The sequence below is a fragment of the Leguminivora glycinivorella genome, chromosome 3, assembly GCF_023078275.1.
Source record: "Leguminivora glycinivorella isolate SPB_JAAS2020 chromosome 3, LegGlyc_1.1, whole genome shotgun sequence".
NCBI lineage: Eukaryota > Metazoa > Arthropoda > Insecta > Lepidoptera > Tortricidae > Leguminivora > Leguminivora glycinivorella.
In genome coordinates this window covers 21454145-21475403 of record NC_062973.1, presented here as the reverse complement: position 1 = coordinate 21475403, position 21259 = coordinate 21454145, and the positions used below count along the sequence as shown (strand labels likewise).

Genomic DNA, 21259 nt, shown 5'->3' with positions numbered 1-21259 from the left:
AAACGTAACCACTGTCCATATTTTTCTTCTAATTATGTAGTGCTTTATTTCTGCATAAAATATTTTATTTTAAGTATACGAAACTAGCCTATTACACACAGTTGGCTAACCTAGAGAGCGTAAGTGACCCAGACAGAATACGACATTGACCAACAATTAGCCGCATTCAAATTTTGATATCTTTTCATCACCAATTACAATGTCCGACGAACAAGGCAATATAACAACTGATCGATCTACTTTGCATTATCTTAGCCTTACTAGAGACAAATAAAGGGATAAGATGCGTAAATTAGTACAAAGTATAGTAGCGAAGATATAGTTCATATTATCTGATAGCTAAAGATTGTAACGATCAACGCCATACGTACACACTTAAGTTTGTCACGTCACGTTTACATAAGAGTGTCAAACGCTAAGTGCTGTAGAAGTAAGGGTATACGAGTTACAAAGGTAACCCGTCGAGATATGCCCTTTTCCTTCTATTTTTTCTCATTACACAATTAATTTACCCTATATTTGCGGTGGAATAATCTGACGGCTTTTTATTAACCGACTTCTTTTGATTTAATAATCGAGTATTTTTTTTAAATAAAATTTCTAAAATTCCGTTATGGTACGACAGGACAAAAAAATAAGTAAGCAAGATACGTTGCTTCGCAATAACAGGGCCGAATCGCAACTGGGCGTACCGTGCGGTTTCAGAGGAATTTCCTCCCGCGGACGCTCCAGCTGTGGATGAGCTCCCTGCCGAGGTATTCCCGATGAACTACAGTATGGGGTTGACAAAAAAAGGAGTGTACAAGTTTCTAATGGGTCGGCAACGCGCATGTGACATCCCTTGAGTTGCAGGCGTCCATAAGTCACGGTGACCGTATTCCATCAAGCGGACCGTATACCTGTTTGCCACCGACGTGGTATAAAAAAAAGACAATTTAAAAAGGCCTCTTCTTAGCTACAATATTGTGCACTACCTTACGCATAAAGGTATATGCTTATCTCTAGTAAAACTAAGATTAACAAACATGTCAAACAATAGTTACATTCATGTCTCCCATGACAATACACCAAACAGATCAATCGCTTACATTATGTACCTGTTGCGGCGCGTACGAGTACGTCATCTTTCTCAAGTGATTGAACTGTTATAGAAAAATATATGTAGTTTAAAACAATGTAAGGTTATGGGCGATATATGTTAGTACAATTTGGGATATGTTAGTTCAGTTTGCATGCATGTGTCCTTAGATTGTTGTCCTATTATTGAACTATTTGAACTACCTACAGGGTTGGAAAGAGGGTACATCAAAATTTTGTATAATTACAAAAAATAGGCTAGTTTCCTACTAGTCAAATCAGCTTCTTTTCAAGAACTGTCAAAACGATTAGCTAATATGGAATTACTATGAAATACTGAGGAGTGACATCACGGTCATTCATTTACTTTATATATACCTGACCAAATGTAATACCAAACTGTACAAATGAACATGATTTACAATGGAATAAATGAATATGAATATGAATATATTTCTCTTTGACTTATTAATTATTAAAAAGAAATTATGTTTAAACATAACTACTGTCCATATCGTCACTACTTTTAAAAAAACTCGTATCTCACGCTGTTCCTCAAAGTTAAAACGCAGTAAGTCTATATGCATTCCATACATACTTACTACAATTTTCTTTTCATTGACAGACGAAGATACAAGTTTTTTAAAAAGTAGTGACGATATATTTCTTCTAATTTTGTGTTGCTTTATTTCGTGCACTGCATAAAATATTTTAAGTATAGGAAACTATCCTATTAAGCTGTTCTCATGGATCTTACTGTGTTTGCCTGTTTTGTGATGTGTCGAGAAGTAACTTAGTGAGTGAAAAGTTAAGAATTCAGGAAAGTCCGTCATGTCAGGTTAATAGTTAGTACAAAATATGACATTTTAAATTATTATACACACTTTCTTATTTGTTTAATCAACAGAGAACTCATTTTGAATTAGTAAAATACAGGACCCATATTAAAGGGGATATTTAGTGTTATGCTGCTTTAGTAAGCTAACTTCCACATCATTTTGTAACAATAATTGAGAGCTTTTATTTTTGTTTTGTTTTTTACAAGTGTATGTATAGCTATTAGCTAAAATTGATTACTAGTAAAGTACCTAATGTTAAGGTAGGTTTCTTTTTGCTCAAGTGTTGCCTAGCAGAAATTTTCACCAGTCGCCACTGATAGGTATCTATAGACATAAATAGTTATCATCCGACGACCGGTCTGGCGTAGTTGGTAGTGACCCTGCCTGCTGAGCCGCGGTCCCGGGTTCGAATCCCGGTAAGGGCATTTATTTGTGTGATGAGCACATATATTTGTTACTGAGTCATGGATGTTTTTTATGTATATAATTATGTATTTCTCTATATAAGTATGTATATCGTCGCCTAGCACCCATAGTTACATGCTTTGCTTAGTTTGGGGCTAGGTTGATCTGTGTAAGGTGTCCCCTCAATATTTATATTTATTTATTTATAGTTATCACGAATAAATAATTAACTTAAATAATTGAGGTTGTATATCGTAATAGTTCGCAAATAGCAGAGACGAGCGTGTTCAAGGGTCTGATGAACTTGCAGCGAAAAAAAAAAACTCCAAAATATAAAATGAGACTTGTAATTAATCTTTTGTACTGAAGTGACGGTGAAGAATGACATGCAATTTTTTAAACAAGAAACTATTCCTAAATTCTATGTATGAGCGGCGGCTTGCCGCTCAGATTTCATGTTTGCACGACGACCTGGGTCATGAAGCGCCTACACGAAATCTGCACGCAACGCCTCTGAGCGGCAAGTCGCCGCTCATACATAGAATTTAGGAATAGTTTCTTGTTTAAAAAACTGCATGTCATTCTTCACCATCACCTCAGTACAAAAGATTAATTACAAGTCTCATTTTATATTTTGGAGATTTTATTCGCTGCAAGTTCATCAGACCCTTGAACAAGCGTCAATTAGAGTACTCACGGGCGGCGGCGGCGCGGGCGCGGGCGCGGGCGGCGGCTGCGCGTCGCGGTGCGCGGCGAGGCGCGGGTTGTTGGTGTAGTACACGCTCACCATCGGGCCCTTCGTCAGCTGGTGGATGTCGCGGTCCAGCAGCTGCACAGGTAACACGTGTTATTTCTCATTGCTCTGCTACATTTGTACAAAAACACTAAGGACTAGTTGTATAGACCACATTTGACAGACACATCATCGTCACCGAAGAGGATCGAGTTTCTAGAGTTACTGCCAAAGAAAAATGTGTAGTCGCAGTGCATAGACTGCCAGCTCTCGACACAGGCTTAAAACTTTTGAACCTCAGTTTTGACAATTTGGCCCATATTCTTAGCTTGATATGTGTTAAAATGTCAAATATTAATATTAGCGCCATCTAGCCGAGAGTGCCCCAAAGGTGTATCGCCATCTAGCCCGCCGTACCTTTTTCTCTACGCTTCCGAGGTACGTTTTTTTATTAGACTTCTGTCTATACGGAGTTACATGTCTTTGTCGTCACATAGCAGACGTCTATGGAATTCCCCATACGATAAAATTTAACGAGCGCTTTAACGGTGACAGACGGTTTGATGCAACCGGCCCTAAGTGTATGGCCTGCGTTTGTATTGGGCGTGCGGCCTGCATATCAAACGATTGAAGCTCATACGAGTGTCACGACTCACGAGTCCACGCTGCGTAGCGTTCACGAGGGCGAGCTCGCGCCGCTACACGCCCCGCCAAACTGAACGCTCCGAGCGTCCACTCAGGCCTTTCACTTAGTTAATTGCGACAATGGTGCAAAGAGGAGAAGTCACAATTTCGTCATCATACGACGCCGCTTTCATCCTGGCACAATAACCAGAAGCTGACTATAAAAAAAACTTGAGACAATAATGTTGGTTAGTATTATTAAATTAAAACGGGACTTAATCGCGTAAAACTTACGTTTTATATTTAACCCGACGTTTCGGACATGACATTACGTCCGTGGTCACGGGTAGACTGGCTGGGAGTTGTATCAACATCTTCTAGCTGTACGAGTTTTTCGAACTACCCGCACTTGATTGTCATCAGTCACTTTTACGCTAGGGTTGCCACTCTGCCTACATACAACACTCACGACATCCGATGGTATGAGACGGGAAGTTTTCTCACGTTTACACTTGCTAATCACTGGATTCCACGAAGATGAAATCCCTTGCCCTTCATTTTGATTGAAATTACGATGTTTCCTGATTTCAATCGCTTCACGTACTTTCCTGCTATAGTAAAGACGTTCAGTTGAAAGGACTTTGGGATTATGCAGTTCAATCCAGTGGTTCGGTCCTGACTCTAGCAAATTCTCGGCAACCGCAGACTTATTTATTTGTCGTTTTTTGACCGCCGCGATATGTTCTTTGACCCTTTCCGCTATGGTGCGTTTGGTTTCTCCAATATAAGAACTACCACAGCTACAGTCAATCTTATAAACGCCTGGCGTCTGATATGGAATAACATCCTTTGCTGACCTTAGTTGCCCCGCCACCTTCGACAACGGCATGTACACAGTCTGTATCGAATACTTCTTTAGTATGGTACCAACCTTGTCTGTCACTCCCTTGACATAGGGCATAAATGCCGGTCGTCTTGCAACATTCGGATGCTTCTTCGCAGGCTTTCGTCTCGGTTGCCGACAATCCACCCTGTACCCATTCTTTCTAAGAACCTCCTGAATGTGTGACATCTCACTCTCTAAAAATTCAGGGTCACAAAGGTCATGTGCTCTGTTCTTTAGGGAATTAACGACGGACAGTAGGTGACGAGGGTGGTGGTGGAGGGTGGTGAAGGGTGGCAAGCAAGAAGTTGAGCAATTACTCCAGTATCTCAATTCCATTCATCAGAAGGTGAAATTTACGTATGAATTGGAATCAGATCGAAGTTTGCCTTTTCTGGACATAAAAGTGATAGGTCGGATGGATGGATCCTTGGCGCACACTGTCTACAGGAAGCCTACTCACACAGATAGATACCTCAATGCTCAGTCTCACCACCACCCTCGTCACCTACTGTCCGTCGTTAATTCCCTAAAGAACAGAGCACATGACCTTTGTGACCCTGAATTTTTAGAGAGTGAGATGTCACACATTCAGGAGGTTCTTAGAAAGAATGGGTACAGGGTGGATTGTCGGCAACCGAGACGAAAGCCTGCGAAGAAGCATCCGAATGTTGCAAGACGACCGGCATTTATGCCCTATGTCAAGGGAGTGACAGACAAGGTTGGTACCATACTAAAGAAGTATTCGATACAGACTGTGTACATGCCGTTGTCGAAGGTGGCGGGGCAACTAAGGTCAGCAAAGGATGTTATTCCATATCAGACGCCAGGCGTTTATAAGATTGACTGTAGCTGTGGTAGTTCTTATATTGGAGAAACCAAACGCACCATAGCGGAAAGGGTCAAAGAACATATCGCGGCGGTCAAAAAACGACAAATAAATAAGTCTGCGGTTGCCGAGCATTTGCTAGAGTCAGGACCGAACCACTGGATTGAACTGCATAATCCCAAAGTCCTTTCAACTGAACGTCTTTACTATAGCAGGAAAGTACGTGAAGCGATTGAAATCAGGAAACATCGTAATTTCAATCAAAATGAAGGGCAAGGGATTTCATCTTCGTGGAATCCAGTGATTAGCAAGTGTAAACGTGAGAAAACTTCCCGTCTCATACCATCGGATGTCGTGAGTGTTGTATGTAGGCAGAGTGGCAACCCTAGCGTAAAAGTGACTGATGACAATCAAGTGCGGGTAGTTCGAAAAACTCGTACAGCTAGAAGATGTTGATACAACTCCCAGCCAGTCTACCCGTGACCACGGACGTAATGTCATGTCCGAAACGTCGGGTTAAATATAAAACGTAAGTTTTACGCGATTAAGTCCCGTTTTAATTTAATAATATGAGTGAAGATCGTGTTAGTTTAAATCAATAATTTAAGTATCGTTACCAATGGTCCTTTTCCTCCCCAATCAGTCCCAATATTTTCATCCATTTATTTAATTAATCATCTTCACAGATACATACCTTGTTCATGATCCTGCAGCCATACGTTTGAATGAAAAGTCGTCCTCGCTGAAGGCCAATGAGCGTCAAGGCCAGTTCTCCTTAGACCAATGTCGTGGCGTCTTGTGCCTACAAATGACATAATAAAGGGTGCACCGCCTCGGATTTACAGTTAATTTTGCCTTAGTTGGCCTAGAGCTTTTAATTTTCTTTTATTTTTTGCCGCTACAAATTAGACTCCAGGGTATTACAAAATCGAACAACTCGTTCACTTATTGCAATCATCTTCACAGATACATACCTTGTTCATAATCCTGGCCAGTTTGACAGAGTCGTCCTTGTAGAAGGCCAAGAGCGTCAAGGCCAGTTCTCCCGTGCCCTCGCATTAAAGTCGTCTTGCGTGCCCTCGCATAGTACATACCTTGTTCATAATGTTGACGCGTCCTCGAAGACACCAGTTCTCCCCGTTTTGCCTTTAGGCCTAGAGCGGCCACTGCCGCTACAAAGAACAACTCGGTTCACTTACTGCAATCATCTTCACAGATTCATACCTTGTTCATAATCCTGGCCAGCTTGACAGAGTCGTCCTTGTAGAAGGCCAAGAGCGTCAAGGCCAGTTCTCCCCGCTGGCGTCTTGTGCCCTCGCATAATAAAGGGTGTTCCGCCTCGGACACGTTCGCCTTCAGGCCTAGAGCGGCCACTGCCGCCTCGAAGCCTAATGCTTCATCTGAAGGTTGTCTCGCCTGAAAAATATTTATACTCTAGAGACCCACCGTAGAAGCAAAATTGGGTATCATATTTGAATCAGTAGAAAATAGAGTTGTTTTTTTTTAACTTTGTTGAGTTAACAAAACAAAAGCAACTCCATTCTATTTAACTAAGTTTCAAATTTCTTTGAGGTTCTTTGTACCAGTACAATAGTATATTATATAACGGTAACGTTATGAAGGCTATAAAAGTTGAGTACCGCGGTTAGGCCACGAAGGCTTGCCGAGTGGCCTAAGTAAGGTACGAGACTTTTATAGCCTTCATAATGTTACGATTGTATACTATACTTTTTCTACGACAGCCACATAAATACCTATTCAAGAATAATAAAATGGGTTAGTTACTTACTTCATATAATGAATGGGAATATTTGTGTGGATCGTCGTAGCATTGAGTATTCTGTCCACAAAATGTTGATGGTGAGATATTGTTGCACAATTCTTCAAAATATGCCAACAATGCGATTTCAGAGAAAGTTGAAACATTTTTTTGCAATTTCCATGTCATAAAACAATCATAACATTTTTGCTACGCTGTATCCGACTTTTCAGGTAACAAATTGTCAGTCACTTTGAGCGCCATAGCCTTGATTTCTTGGGGAGTATATTGTTCACCAGAATCACTCATAATTACTTAAGTTTTTGCACAACGTCGACTTAAAATAAAGTATAAAACACTAAAATAGTTCAAATAATTTTTTAAAAAGTTTACAAATGCGGGAACCAATAATGCACAGCCAGAGAATGCTCAACCCAAGAATTTACGACCCAGGAATTGGCGTCCATGATGTACGAGAGTTCTTGGGCCGTGAATTGATGGGTTGGGCATTCTCGGGCTGTACACGTTTGGTCCGGGCGATAATTCGAAGCCACTTTTTTTACAGGGCGGCAGTATTGTACGACCCCGTAATTCGCGTCCAAAAAAGTGGACGCCGATTTTGGGCTGTACATTTCTGGGTCGTACATTAACCGAACTCTTCATGCCATAGACAAGAGAAATAGAAAATAAGCCGGTTTTCAATTACGAAAAATGTGGTTGCGTTCAAGAATATTTAAATGTCAAATGTAAAATTGATAAACTTATGATTTTTACCTTTGTTTTGCAATATCTAATATGTAAAACGCATTTCAGTTTATTTTTCATCTTGATTTAAATTATGAACCTAAATATTATATTATTTATTAAGAGTTATTTATTATTGCAAATGAAAACATACCTGATAAATGGATGTTGTACTTTTAAAAATAAACTTACAGAACTCCTATATTCATATGAATACTGCTCAGCAGTTATCATATGAACCTATAGACAAATAGACTTTTCTATCGTTACTCAAATGAACTTAATTTGGATACCGCTGACAATAATCTAATTGACAGATTTAAGTGCTGGAGTAGAAAAAGGTTCTTTATACTAGTGTATCCTGAACACTTCTTAGGGTTCGATATTCTAATATTGAACCCCAAGATGTTATAAAATGGTTATGTGGATGCACAGAGAACCTCCTATAGAGTAGCAATCTTGTATATTTTGTTCGCGATACGAGTCACTAGTGTTTGGGGTGCGAGGAGCGGGCGGGGAATGTGTTAAGCGCGCTTTGATTGGCCGTTTCAAGGACGGCGGGCAGTCGCGCCAGATGAAAAGGGACAGAAGTATGACTGTCCCTCTACTGACGCGTAAGTGGCCAATGTAAGTTGACCTATGCCGGCTCTGAATAAATTATAAATATGACTTATTTGTGGAATGTAATGCCGTCTGTTTTTAAATTTGAGCTTCTTGTTACCTTTCCACACCATTTCACACTACAGGTGGACATCTTTAAGGCATCAAAATACCCTTTTCCAATTTTTTAGTGCGAAAAACACGCGCTGCTTTCGGGTCTGTTACTTGGTCGATACTGATCGGGCACGGCGAGCGCCCGCGCTTATATCAGTGCAAATACTAGGAAGGCTGGCGACCGCGAGTCGTCTTGTAATGGATGTCTATAGGGGTTGGTCTGTGTGTGGATGTAATATGTAATAAAAAAAATATAAAAAAAAAATTGATAGATACATAGATCATGTTTATTTTTGTTAGCTTGTTTATGATCACTTTGTCCTTTATCAAAATAATTAAAAAAGCGAGTGCTAGCGTGTGAAGATGTCAGATGAAGAGAGCTGAAATTTACCTCATACAAAAAGGCAAAAATCAGATAACGAAAATAATTTGGACCCCACATTACTTATTTTCAAAAAAGCTAAAATAGTTATGCTACAAAATAAAAAAACACCGATACGTGTGAGCTACCTTTCTACTTACAGGATGCTTGTTTTCCTTGTCAGTCGCAGATAAAACTAGGACGTCGAACAGAAAACTGGCCAACGCGATAGGTAGTAGCGCTGGTCCTCGATTTCTGCAGAAAGATAAATATATAGTAAGGTGACTCCTAGGAAGTTCTAATAAAAAATAAAAAAAGTAGAGCAAAAGATTTTCTCGATTTATGGCTTTCTTCGATCGATGTTGATCTCCCGTCCTATCTGGGACCAAAACTTGCCTAGCCGGATAGTTTTTGAGGAATCGACTGGCAGAAAAATTACGTTTTTTTTCGCTACCTATCTTCTCCAAAATCGGTAAATCGAGGGTAGATCTTACTGTTATTATTAATGTTTAGTAAGATCTTTTGACTTTTTTCGCGTTGGGGCTAATAACTCAATGAGTCACGCATTTCTTGCCTGAGCATGCCATCACGAAGTTGCTGAGCCTTCTCCCTAGCTAAAGCTAGTTGTTCAGGCCCAGTAGAGTTTCTTCAACAGGGCAACTAGCTCAGTTTCCTGGTTGTTGAGTTTGACCTATTTAGCACCCGTTATACTAAACTTATACACCATCATGTGGATATACTTTACCTCAGCATGCCATCACGAAGTTGCTCAGCCTTCTCCCTAGCTAAAGCTAGTTGTTCGGGGCCAGTAGGGAGTTTCTTCAACAGCGCTACTAGCTCAGTCTCCTGGTTGTTGAGTTTGACCTCTAGGGCTTTCGTGCTGGCCGGGGGTCGCGCCATTTCTAGTGCGAATAGCCCCACGCGGAAAGCTAACTCGTGGTGCTCGCTGAATTCTGCTAGGACCTGTGAGGAATAGAAAATATTAGTGTTTTCAAACGAAAATGTTGATTTTCTAATCTTGGACATCAAGTCTGCTAAGACGTCGGTCGCAATTAGTCAACCAGTAGGAACGAGTCAACCTGACGGTGATGCGTAGGAATAGTTATAAACGGCCCATAACGTAGGCAGCAACTACGATGTGATTGCTATACAGAGTGTACAATAACATATGTTGAGCTCTTTGGATAAGCGTAGCGTAAACGAACATACGATGCACGAATTTAGCCAGCGTAGCTGACGCTAGATAGGACAGTTGATGACTGGCCGTGCAGAATCGAGAAACGGCATGTGGCGACGACGCGTTTTTCTCATGCCGTGACTATTAGCGCCATCTATGCTCGGACTTAAGTCAATTAGTGGAGCTTATTAAGTAAGCTAAGTGGATGACTTACGGTGCATAAGAAGGCGCATTTGGCCAACGTAGCTGAAGCTAGACAGGACAGTCGATGACTGGCCGCGCATAGTCGAGGAGACGGCATGTGGCGACGGCGCGCTTTTCTCATGTCCTGACTGTTAGCGCCATCTATGCTCGGACTTTAGTAAACTAGTGGAGCTTATAAAGTAAGCTAATTGGGTGACTTACGGTGCATAAGAAGGCGCATTTGGCCAACGTAGCTGACGCTAGACAGGACAGTCGATGACTGGCCGCGCATAGTCGAGGAGACGGCATGTGGCGACGGCGCGCTTTTCGCATGTCGTGGCTGTTGGCACCGCCTGTGCTCGAACCTGAAAAATTAGTCATTTTGTAACGCATAGTTTGAAACAACATATCGTTAGGTGACCAATAAAACTCTATAACTGAAAAATATGAGTCGGGCTTGTCACCTGGCGATATGTGGCTTTCCGGATCCTATCGACTCCACCCCATCATAGCATAGCATATAAGTACGTCGAATAATCTGTTCAGAAACAGAAATATCGTGGAATGTAATATGGTCCTGTACCACATATTATTAATGGTACAGATCATTGAAACGACAAATAGCTACGCTATATTTTTTTTTTTTACCTAAACTGACGATCAAATATTAGAAAGAGGCGCGTTCCTAGCACACATTCTAAGCTCGTGTACGTGAACGCGTACCATGCTTGTATGAGTGAAATATTTTTTTTGATTATAAAGAGGGGGTGGGCAGCGCTTACTCTGTGATAGTACAAACTTGCGAAAGGCAAAGACTTTCTAGCGGTCAAGCGAAAAGCAAACTTAGTGGCTTAATACGGGCCGCGTGACTATACAGACGGGCGTGAGGCGACCCTCGGCTACTCGTGCGTTCGAACGCACGGCTAGCGGGTGGGTACGCGCGACCTCGAGCGAGTGACGGAGGCCTGCCTATACATTATGTGACTTCTCTTTCCGTAAATACTCTACATTAAAATAATAGTACATTGTGCAACAAGGAGAGGAAGTTGAATATTACTAACGAGAGTAAGTTAAATCGCGACGGTTTGCCGGAGCGATTTAAAGACTCGAGTTAATAATATTCATACTTCCCGAGTTACACACAATGTTTTACATCACACTTGCATTATAAAAAATATGCAAAAAGGTAAAAAAAAGTTCAATACAGTACTAGAAATTTCTTAATTCCCCAGGGAGAACGATTTGTCTATAACTCACGCGCCGCCTGCGTGCAATAGCACATTTAGTGTGCGGGTGTGATGAAAAATAAATAGTGTTGACACATCATTTTAGAACAAAACGGGACTTAATCGCGTAAATACTTACATTTATATTTGAACATAATGTGATGTTCGAAACGTCGGGCCAAATATAAATTAAGTGTAAGTATGAGTGCAAATCGTGTTAGTCTAAATCAATATAGTGTTGACACAGTCGACTGTAACAGCTCAGCAACGACATCGGTCTAAGCGCGACAGCGGTACAGTGGAGCGAGACGCAGCGATGGGACCTTTCATTCGCCCGCATGGCTGCCGCCCACCGCTGTCTAGTACGTTGCTTCTGGAAAGTTATGTATGAAAATATTGGCATAATTAATGGAAGATTTTTTTTGATTGGGATATGTACATTATAGGCCGAAGTTATTTTTCATCAACCCTCCCCATCTCTCCCCCCTCTGCGTCACCCCTCTTCCCCCCCTTAAATAGCCGAAAATGCGGTTTTTCGCGATTTCTGACAAAACCGTTGAAGATACAGAAAAAACGTGTAGGAACAAAGTAATCCTTAATAAATTTACTACAAATCATTCATTGACACTTTGGTTCTAGCACTTATAGTTTTCGCGTGATCCATCACGAAAGTTGGTCCTTTGCTGCAATTTTCTTTAGTGAATGTTAAGTTTTCTCCCAAATTGCTTACGAAATCTGTTTGATATTACTAAAATATTATAAACTGAAAATGAATTTCAGGGGGAAAATCACTACCATGGGTGGAACTTGAACTCACGGCTACTGGATTGAAACTCCAGGGCTCTACCAACAGCTACCAAAAGCTCATCCCCAGTCATCGATATACTATATGGATCAATGGTACTCCTAGCGACTACTACCGTGAAAATATTACGTCTTAAATAGTTACTGGAATTCCAAGACATATTGGAAATTCTACCCATGGTAGTGATTTTTCCCCCTTAATTTTATTTTAGTCATGGGTTACAATATTTTAGTCATATCAAACAAATTTCGACGATTTCGTAAGAATTTTGGGCGAAAACTTAACATTCATTAAAGAAAATTGCAGCAAAGGACCAACTTTCGTGACGGATCACGCGAAAACTATAAGTGCTAGAACCAAAGTGTTTATGAATGATTTGTAGTAAATTTATTAAGGATTACTTCGTTCCTACGCGCTTTTTCTGTATCTTCAACAGTTTTGTCAGAAATCGAGAAAAACCGCATTTTCGGCACTTTAAGGGAGGGTAGAGGGGTGACGCAGAGGGGGGAGGAGTGGGGAGGGTTGATGAAAAATAACTTCAGTCTATAACGTACATATTTCAATTTAAAAAAACCTTCCATTAATTATGCCGTAATTTTAGCTAATTTCCCCCTACTAGTCGCGCTTAGAGCAATGTCGTGGCCGGGCCGTAAGTGCGTTATCACATTATTCGATCCGATATCGGATGTAGGACCGATATCCCATACATTACAGGCGCCATCTTGGATTTTTTCCATTGAAATCCTTACGACATCCGATATCGGATCGGATAATGTGAAAACGGCCTAAGGTTACCTAGCGCCGGCGGGCGGGCCAGCAGCTCTTGGGCCAGGCGCGCGCCGAGCGCGCACGCCTCGCGCGCGTGCCCGTGCGCCTGCAGGCCCTCGGCGCGCGCGAACGACACCTCCCAGCCGCACTCCCAGCCGCTTGTGGCCGAGGCGGAGCATTGCTGGAACAATAAATCATTATTATATGTCGTTTTTAAGAACATTATTCGCTTTGTTGCTTACCGTAAGTTCATCATCCTCCTTAACCCTTTAACCGCCAGAGTCTGATATATAAGACATCACATATCCAGCTCATTCCGCCATAGTCTGATAAATGAGACAAAGATCTGATTTGGTTTTTACAGCCCATTTATAACTCCCATAACTATGCCAACCTTACTCTGCGTGGTACAATACCTGTCGGTGGCGACACGAGCACGCTCGATCAAAAATTTCTGGCGGTTAAGATTTGGCTTAGGAAAAAAACTAGTGTTTTACAAAAGCGACTGCCATCTGACCTTTCAACCCAGAGGGTAAACTAGACCTTATTGGAATTAGTCCGATTTCCTCACGATGTTTTCCTTCACCGAAAAGCGACTGGTAAATATCAAATGACACCTTGCTTGTTGCTTACCGTAAGTTATTTATATCTAAAGCAAAGACATATCTAACTCCGTATAGACGGATAAAATTTAAGAAAAAAATGTACCTTAAAGCCCTAGAGAAACAGGTACGGTAGCCTAGATGGAGTTACACCTTTGGGGAATGCTCGGCTAGATGGCGCTAATATTAATATTTGACATTTTAACACATATCAAGCTAACAATATGGGCCAAATTGTCAAAACTGAGGTTCAAAAGTTTTAAGCTTGTGTCGAGAGATGGCAGTCTATGCACTATAATTACACATTTTACTTTGACAGTAACTATAATACTCGATCCTCTTTGATCTAAAGGGACGTTTAACTAGACTTCACTAATTTGCAGTAACAACCTTTTATTGGTATATGACGCTAGCTTGCTGGATGGCTTTAAGAGTTCAGTCATCGTTTTCAAAAGTGTCCGGAAACTAAAACGACCAATATAATTATTAAGCCCGCTCTCAAATGTTTCATAAGAATCAGTTGATACATGCGACCCATACAGGAAAAATCCAGACATATGCGCCGCTGTATCGTAGTAGATTACAGTCACCACTAGAGGTCGTAAATTGGGTTTACAACGCACCACGTCGTTGGATATCACGGCAGGTGAGCAGAACTAGCAGTTTGTATCAGAGACAGAGGGAAAGACGAAGAGAGACTCACCACAGCAGCCCCGCTAGTGCCCTCGCCGGCCACAGCGACACCGAGTCATAGTTGGATACTGCGGGTGAGCTAGACTATAAGAAGTATGTATCATGAGAGAGACAGAAACAGTGTGTGAGAGAGAGACTCACCACAGCAGTGCTGCTAGTGCCCTCGCCGGCCACAGCGCGCCTAGCAGCGGCCGTATCATAGAAGTACAGGTTACAGTCGTCATCAGACACTGAGTCGTTGTTGGATACTGCAGGTGAGCTTGCCTCTTGGGAGTCTATATTATGAGACAGAAACAGTGTGTGAGAGAGACTCACCACAGCAGTGCCGCTAGTTCCCTCGCCGGCCACAGCGCGCCTAGCAGCGGCCGTATCATAGAAGTACAGGTTGTTACAGTCGTCATCAGACACTGAGTCGTCGTTGGATACTGCAGGTGAGCTTGGCTCTTGGGAGTGTATATCATGAGAGACAGAAACAGTGTGTGAGAGACTCACCACAGCAGTGCCGCTAGTTCCCTCGCCGGCCACAGCGCGCCTAGCAGCGGCCGTATCATAGAAGTACAGGTTACAGTCGTCATCAGACACCGAGTCATCGTTGGATACGCGTCGCGCCGCGTCATCTGATGATACTGCGGGAGAGCTGGACTCTTGCGAGTCTGTGTCGACGCCGCTGGCTACTAGTATCTCTTCTTCGTTCTCGCAGAAACCTGAGGGATAATAATTATCATCAGTTATCGTGAATATAGTCAGAATGAAAGAAGTTTGTATAAGAGACGTCGAAAACGTTAGTTGACAATTTAGCGATGATTGGGTTACGTCTTCCGAATTTCATCGACAGTATTGAACATTGTCATTAAAGTGACCATTTTGTATAGTATAGTATAATATCCGGTTGGACTGAAAACTGAACCGGTTTAGTTGTGGTATGCGGCAATAGTCAGTACACTGCGGACTCTTATATATTGCCGTGTTATATGTATACTACCTGTTCCATTCCATCCGTACTTCTACATATATACATATGATCACGCCTGTATCCCATAAACGGGTAGGCAGAGCACATGAACTATTTAAGTTTCAATGTCACAGTACCTTGGCAGAAAGGAGTTGAAAGAAATTCAAATTGTGACATTTCAGTCACAGGTTGCCAGCCTCTCGCCTACGCCACAATTTAACCCATATCCCACAGTCGACTTATACGACACCCACGGGAAGAAAGGGGGTGGTGAAATTCTTAACCCGACACCACACGCGGTGAAATGATTATATATTATTCCCTTGAATCAAATCGGGACCTCTCACCTCCTAAAAGGTTAACCACTTTTGAAGATTTACCTTCAGATGAAACACTGGAATGGTTTCCATCACTGGGCCCAGGCTGGTCACTGCTGCCTTCACCCGAGCCACAAGGTTGCTGAAAACCAAATACACGCATTTAAATCAATACCGAATATTTCAGACGATAATTTCAACGATAACAAATTAGTACAGAACTTTGTACCTTTACAAATACCCCGTGTAGTCAACGTTACATACTGCAGAGCAGTGGCGGAGCGTCGATACAACTCGATTCCCAACGAGTTCCCTAAAATTCTCTAGTATCTGTAGAAGTCCATACAAGACAGATGCCAAAAAACCCTCCGGCTTTACCAACGAAAATTTTCACGCCTCGCCACTGCTGCAGAGTCAATAATTTAAAAAGTCAAATTTTAACTTATGTGATATATTGGTGTGTGGTTCCACTTTATTTAAGAGTATTTATATTCGTCTTCGACAGTAACACGTCAATCTACATTGTGGTATGCTGGTATGTTTGGTTACCGGATGTTTTTAAGTTTTCATGATATTACTTACTTGTCCTGAAGGTCCGGGGATGGCCAAGTCCACATTGATTCTGGTCCGGTGTACCAAGGCGCGGTGAGGATCTGGGTTGGTGAGACGGTAGCTCAAAGACATCTCGTTGTTTAATACTGCTTTTGAGGAATTCACCTACAATAATGACAATACATTTAGAATACAGACAAGAAATACTTATTTAGATAACACAATAGTTATTTGTTTTACAAGGGGGCAAAGTTGTTTAACCGCACGTGCCAATATTGATACCCGAGCAAGAGAAAGAATCCAATATTGAACCACGAGCGTAGCGAGTAGTGATTAAGATGTTGACCTAATTAATAATCCAAGTTTGTGACCTCGAGCGCCGCACGCAACTTTGTCAAAAATAGAAAAAACCGAGATAAAATCGTTTCTTTTTCAAATTTTGTCGATTATAACCCTAAAGGACCAATTTTTGAAAAACCATTCTTAGGACGCTTTTAAAGAAGACTAAATTTGCTACAATGTGATACTAAAATTGTCTCTTTAGACTCAATAGTTCACCAGATTAAGCGACGCATACTGCCTCATACATTCAAGCGACAAAGTTATTGTACTATATAATATTTATTTATTTATAATTTTACCTGATGCACATCCGTCTGTTTATCAGCATGTCTGAATATAGTGAACGGGCTGTGATACAGCGGGTTCAAGTCCTTAGTGTATGTCACTCCGGGTATCTGATAGTCGTCCCACTCTAGATAGCAGGCCTCCATAGCAGGTTGGAAGCCGGGGAACACTTCGTTTTCTGATATCCCGTTGATGTAGGGGGGGTGGGAGTGGGTCCTTGTGTGGCGAGTGTGGGATGATGAGCTGCCCATGTGGTTGTTGCGATTTTTGGCCACCTGTCAGGGAGAAATGAGGATAATAAAACTAATAAAGTGCAATTCGGCTGGAATCATACATTTTGTACGGTCTGTCACCCTGTGATAAAAGATAGAAATTTTTACTTAACATAAATATTTGGCAGCTATAATCAGGATGATTCTTAGTCTCCTAAAATTAAGATGATCTTAGGAGTTAGGTTACTATATTAAATATAAGAACTTTGATCACAAAACTTAATGCAGTGCAGACAGTGACCCAGTTCGTAATTCGCTGTAGCATATCGTCACTACTTTAAAAAAAACTTGTATCTTCGTCTGTCAATGAAAAGAAAATTGTAGTAAGTATGTATGGAATGCATATAGACTTACTGCGTTTTAACTTTGAGGAACAGCGTGAGATACGAGATTTTTTAAAAGTAGTGACGATATCCTACGATACTCTTTTCTTTTAAATTTGACTTTAAGCTTTGTAACCAATGAAAATTAATCTTTACTAGGGATGACGACTACATAAAAAAATGGCATTCTGTTTAGTCCGTCAGTTAGATCGTCCAAAAATACTGAACACATATTTTTCGCTGTTTCTAATTAATGAAAAAATACAAAGATATAGAGCATCAAAGTTCCGAAGTGGGGGCTTGTGACGTCACTTCTAAGTAAAAATTGTACCTAGGCGTGACGTCACGCGAAACTTCAACGCACTGTCGTCATTTTTCGTTTACGAGAAAAAAGAAAAAATACGTGTCAAAAGTGCCTAATTAGTTTTTTTTAGTCGTCTCGCCTATTGAACTATGGAAGGGCTTGAATAAATTCGAGCACACAACTCACCTTATCCAACACTTTCATGTGCCACTGAGTGAATTGCTCGTGCAAAGTGTCACGCTCATGAGGAGCCAGGCCGGGATTCAGGGCAGCAAGACGCCAGAGTACCACAACCTGTTACAAATAAAAATAATATAGTGCACGAAAGATAACTAAAACAAACTTAAGGGCATGATTCATTGTCTGGGTTCCCAGATCACGAAACGTAAACAAAGATCAAGATCTACAATAACCTAACCACAAAATTAAAATTTTGAAAAAACCCCCGACCGCGACATAGTGGACAGATTTTCATGAAACGTGGCTAAGAACACTCCCGACTAACACAGCTTTCAAACAATAAAAACTAAATCTAAATCGGTTCATCCGTTCGGGAGCTACGATGCCACAGACAGACAGACAGACGCATCAAACGCGTAACACCCCGTCGTTTTTGCATCGAGGGTTAAATAAATTTGTATATTTTGTTGTTGACACAAAAAAAACCGATTGACCATCTGACTTCTTTAACCCTACTTGTATAATATTTACTTTTCAATTTTGTAATATCGCACGGCACGAGTTAAACAATGTTCGCGTCGTCGTGATGTTGCAATATATGTAGTAGTTTTTTCTATGTTTTTCCGCTGTAGTAGCCATCGTAGACTCTGCTTTTCAAAGAGATTAGTTCCAAAATCAGTTAAGAGACACTACCGCTATTCCTATCGTTAGCAAAGCATATTCCCCCTCTCAAACCTTATTATAGCAAGTTAAAAGTCTAGTCCGTTACCTCATCGCATAGAGATGAACAAGCATGCTGCGCGGCGGAGTTGCCGCTGCCGCCGTGCTTGCCGCCGCCGCCCCAAGCCACTAGCGCTGCTTTTGTGCTGTACCACCACACTATTATCTAAATAAACAAAGAAACATTGACATCATCGTCTTATATTTATTATTCATTGGAGCAGCTTAGCTCAGAATTTGTTAAGTAAAATCAAAGACATATGTAACTCCGTATAGACGGATAAAGTCTAAGAAAAAAACGTACCTCAAAGCCCTAGAGAAGAAAGTACCGTGGCCTAGATGGCGTTACACCTTTGGGGAACGCTCGGCTAGGTGGCGCTAATATTAATATTTGACATTTTAACACATATCAAGAATATGCTATGAATATGGGCCAAATTGTCAAAACTGAGGTTCAAAAGTTTTAAGCTTGTATCGAGAGATGGCAGTCCATGCACTGTGATTACACATTTTACTTTGACAGTCACTCTCTATAATACTTGATCCTCTTTGGTAAAATGTAAGTGTGTGCGATCCTTCAGTTGCTTCAAAGAGACTGAACCTTAAGATATTTTCAATGTTCTCTTCCTCACATTCATTTGGAGCTTATATGTCAATGTTGAACATCTCTCGCACTATAAACAAGATTCCACATGTTTTAGTGCTTATTTTACAATAGCTTATGATTTCAGTGTTGATAATCGCAGTGATGATCTCCAGAAGTGAAGTGAGTGATTTCTGTCACTGCGTTGGAACACTCGCACTATTGAGAGAGGAGGTTCTACATGCCTTCGGACTTACGGCCTCGCAAAATCAATAGTCGACTTCATCTTCACTTAGGGTATCTTCATGTTTATATGTTTAATAGGATTGTACTGACCTGTTCACACGCCATAACCTCTTCAGTGATGATCTCCAGAAGTGGTATAGCGTTTCTGTCGCTCCGTTTGAACATCTCTCGCACGATGGAGAGTAGGTTTCACATTCCTTCGGGCTCCTGGCTTCGTACGGCCCTATTCTGCCTTTACTTAAGTACTTTACAGTGTATAAATAGGGTCTTAAATACTTGTTTACACGCCATAACCTCTTCAGTGATGATCTCCGGAAGTGGTACAACGTTCCTGTCGCTCCGTTTGAACATCTCTCGCACGATAGAGAGTCTCACATGCTTCGGGTTCGCGGCCTTAATTTTTACAAAAATATGTATAATATAGGATTGTACTGACCTGTTCACACGCCATAACCTCTTCAGTGATGATCTCCAGAAGTGGTATAGCGTTCCTGTCGCTCCGTTTGAACATCTCTCGCACGATGGATAGTAGGTTCCACATGCCTTCTGGTTCTCGGCCGCGCAAGGGCCGGAGAAGGGACGACCATTCAGCTGCGGCCGGGGGCGCACTTGTGCTTAGGTAGTTTACGTCACTGTAAGATTGGACATGTTAGAATAGGTACCGATTGAAGTTAGTTTCTTTAATTAGTACATTGTTCGTCCGTTGAGGGACACCTGTATATTTCTAGAATGAGTATTTCATTGACAATCTAACTTTTCAAGTGGCGTGCCAAAGATCCTGGCTTAGTCAATAAATTATGTACAACAAAAAACAGCCTCCAAAGACAAGAAGTACCCATAAAAAATTATTCAACTTTTATTAAAATTGTAAGTCAAAGGTAAAAGGAGCCTTTTTTTATAGGTGTCTTGATGACATTCACTTAAGAACGGAACGGAACTACGACAGCTATATTTTGATTCGAAAGCATACCAAAATTTAAATACCTACTTAGTTTCATATGGCTTTAAAGCTACATTATAAGCTGCTCCTGATAGGGTTAATGTCTCCGATGTCGTATATAAAGTAGACAGGATTCAAAAGGTCAGCATGTAAATTTATTCAAAAATATTTTATTCATCTCTTTTTGTTATTCATTCATTCAGTTTCCCGTGAGTTCGAAATCGGGTTATTCATCAGTTCCGGTAAATGTCAATGGCCATGTTTCTCAGAAGTGTATAGAAAGGTATATTGGGGCATTCCACGAGAATGCGCCTTACCAAATGCAATAATAATAATAAATATTGGGGACACCTTACACAGATCAACTTAGCCCCAAACTAAGCAAAACTTGTACTATGCTAAGCAACGATATACATACTTAAATACATACATAGAAAACATCCATGACTAGGGAACAAATATCTGTGCTCATTACACAAATAAATGCCCTTACCGGGATTCGAACCCAGCACCGCGGCTCAGCAGGCAGGGTCACTACCGTACCGACTGAGCCAGACCGGTCGTCACTCCTAATACTTGTGAAAACGTTAAGAAAGCGATTTTGTATCTGACAATATTTCATTACTTGGCTAAAAAATTAGCAGTATAAAGTAAACATTCTCGAGTTATATGCGATTGAAGTAGCTACCATAAAAGACAATAAATTTTCGTAAGGGACTCAAGGAATGCACATTGCACCTATTACAATACAATTACATTATTACATTATTATTGCGCCTTTGTACTAGTGATAAGCTCTTTTTCTTGTGTGTTGTATTATT

At 41.1% G+C, this 21259-nt stretch overlaps 1 protein-coding gene across 1 annotated transcript in view; it reads right to left on the bottom strand.

The window, feature by feature from the left end:
• The window catches only part of LOC125224947 (zinc finger SWIM domain-containing protein 8 homolog), a 56757-nt gene that overhangs the window by 17795 nt on the left and 17703 nt on the right, over positions 1-21259 (bottom strand). Inside the window, exons 6-19 of the mRNA XM_048128466.1 lie at positions 19935-20130; positions 18719-18835; positions 17956-18063; positions 16885-17145; positions 16274-16408; positions 15755-15833; positions 14915-15126; positions 13155-13308; positions 10551-10693; positions 9714-9931; positions 9118-9223; positions 6615-6806; positions 3019-3150; positions 1089-1142 (exon numbers count right to left, since the gene is read on the bottom strand). Of these exons, the coding sequence (XP_047984423.1) occupies positions 1089-1142; positions 3019-3150; positions 6615-6806; positions 9118-9223; positions 9714-9931; positions 10551-10693; positions 13155-13308; positions 14915-15126; positions 15755-15833; positions 16274-16408; positions 16885-17145; positions 17956-18063; positions 18719-18835; positions 19935-20130 (2107 nt within the window). The remainder of the gene's footprint in view (positions 1-1088; positions 1143-3018; positions 3151-6614; positions 6807-9117; positions 9224-9713; positions 9932-10550; positions 10694-13154; positions 13309-14914; positions 15127-15754; positions 15834-16273; positions 16409-16884; positions 17146-17955; positions 18064-18718; positions 18836-19934; positions 20131-21259) is intronic.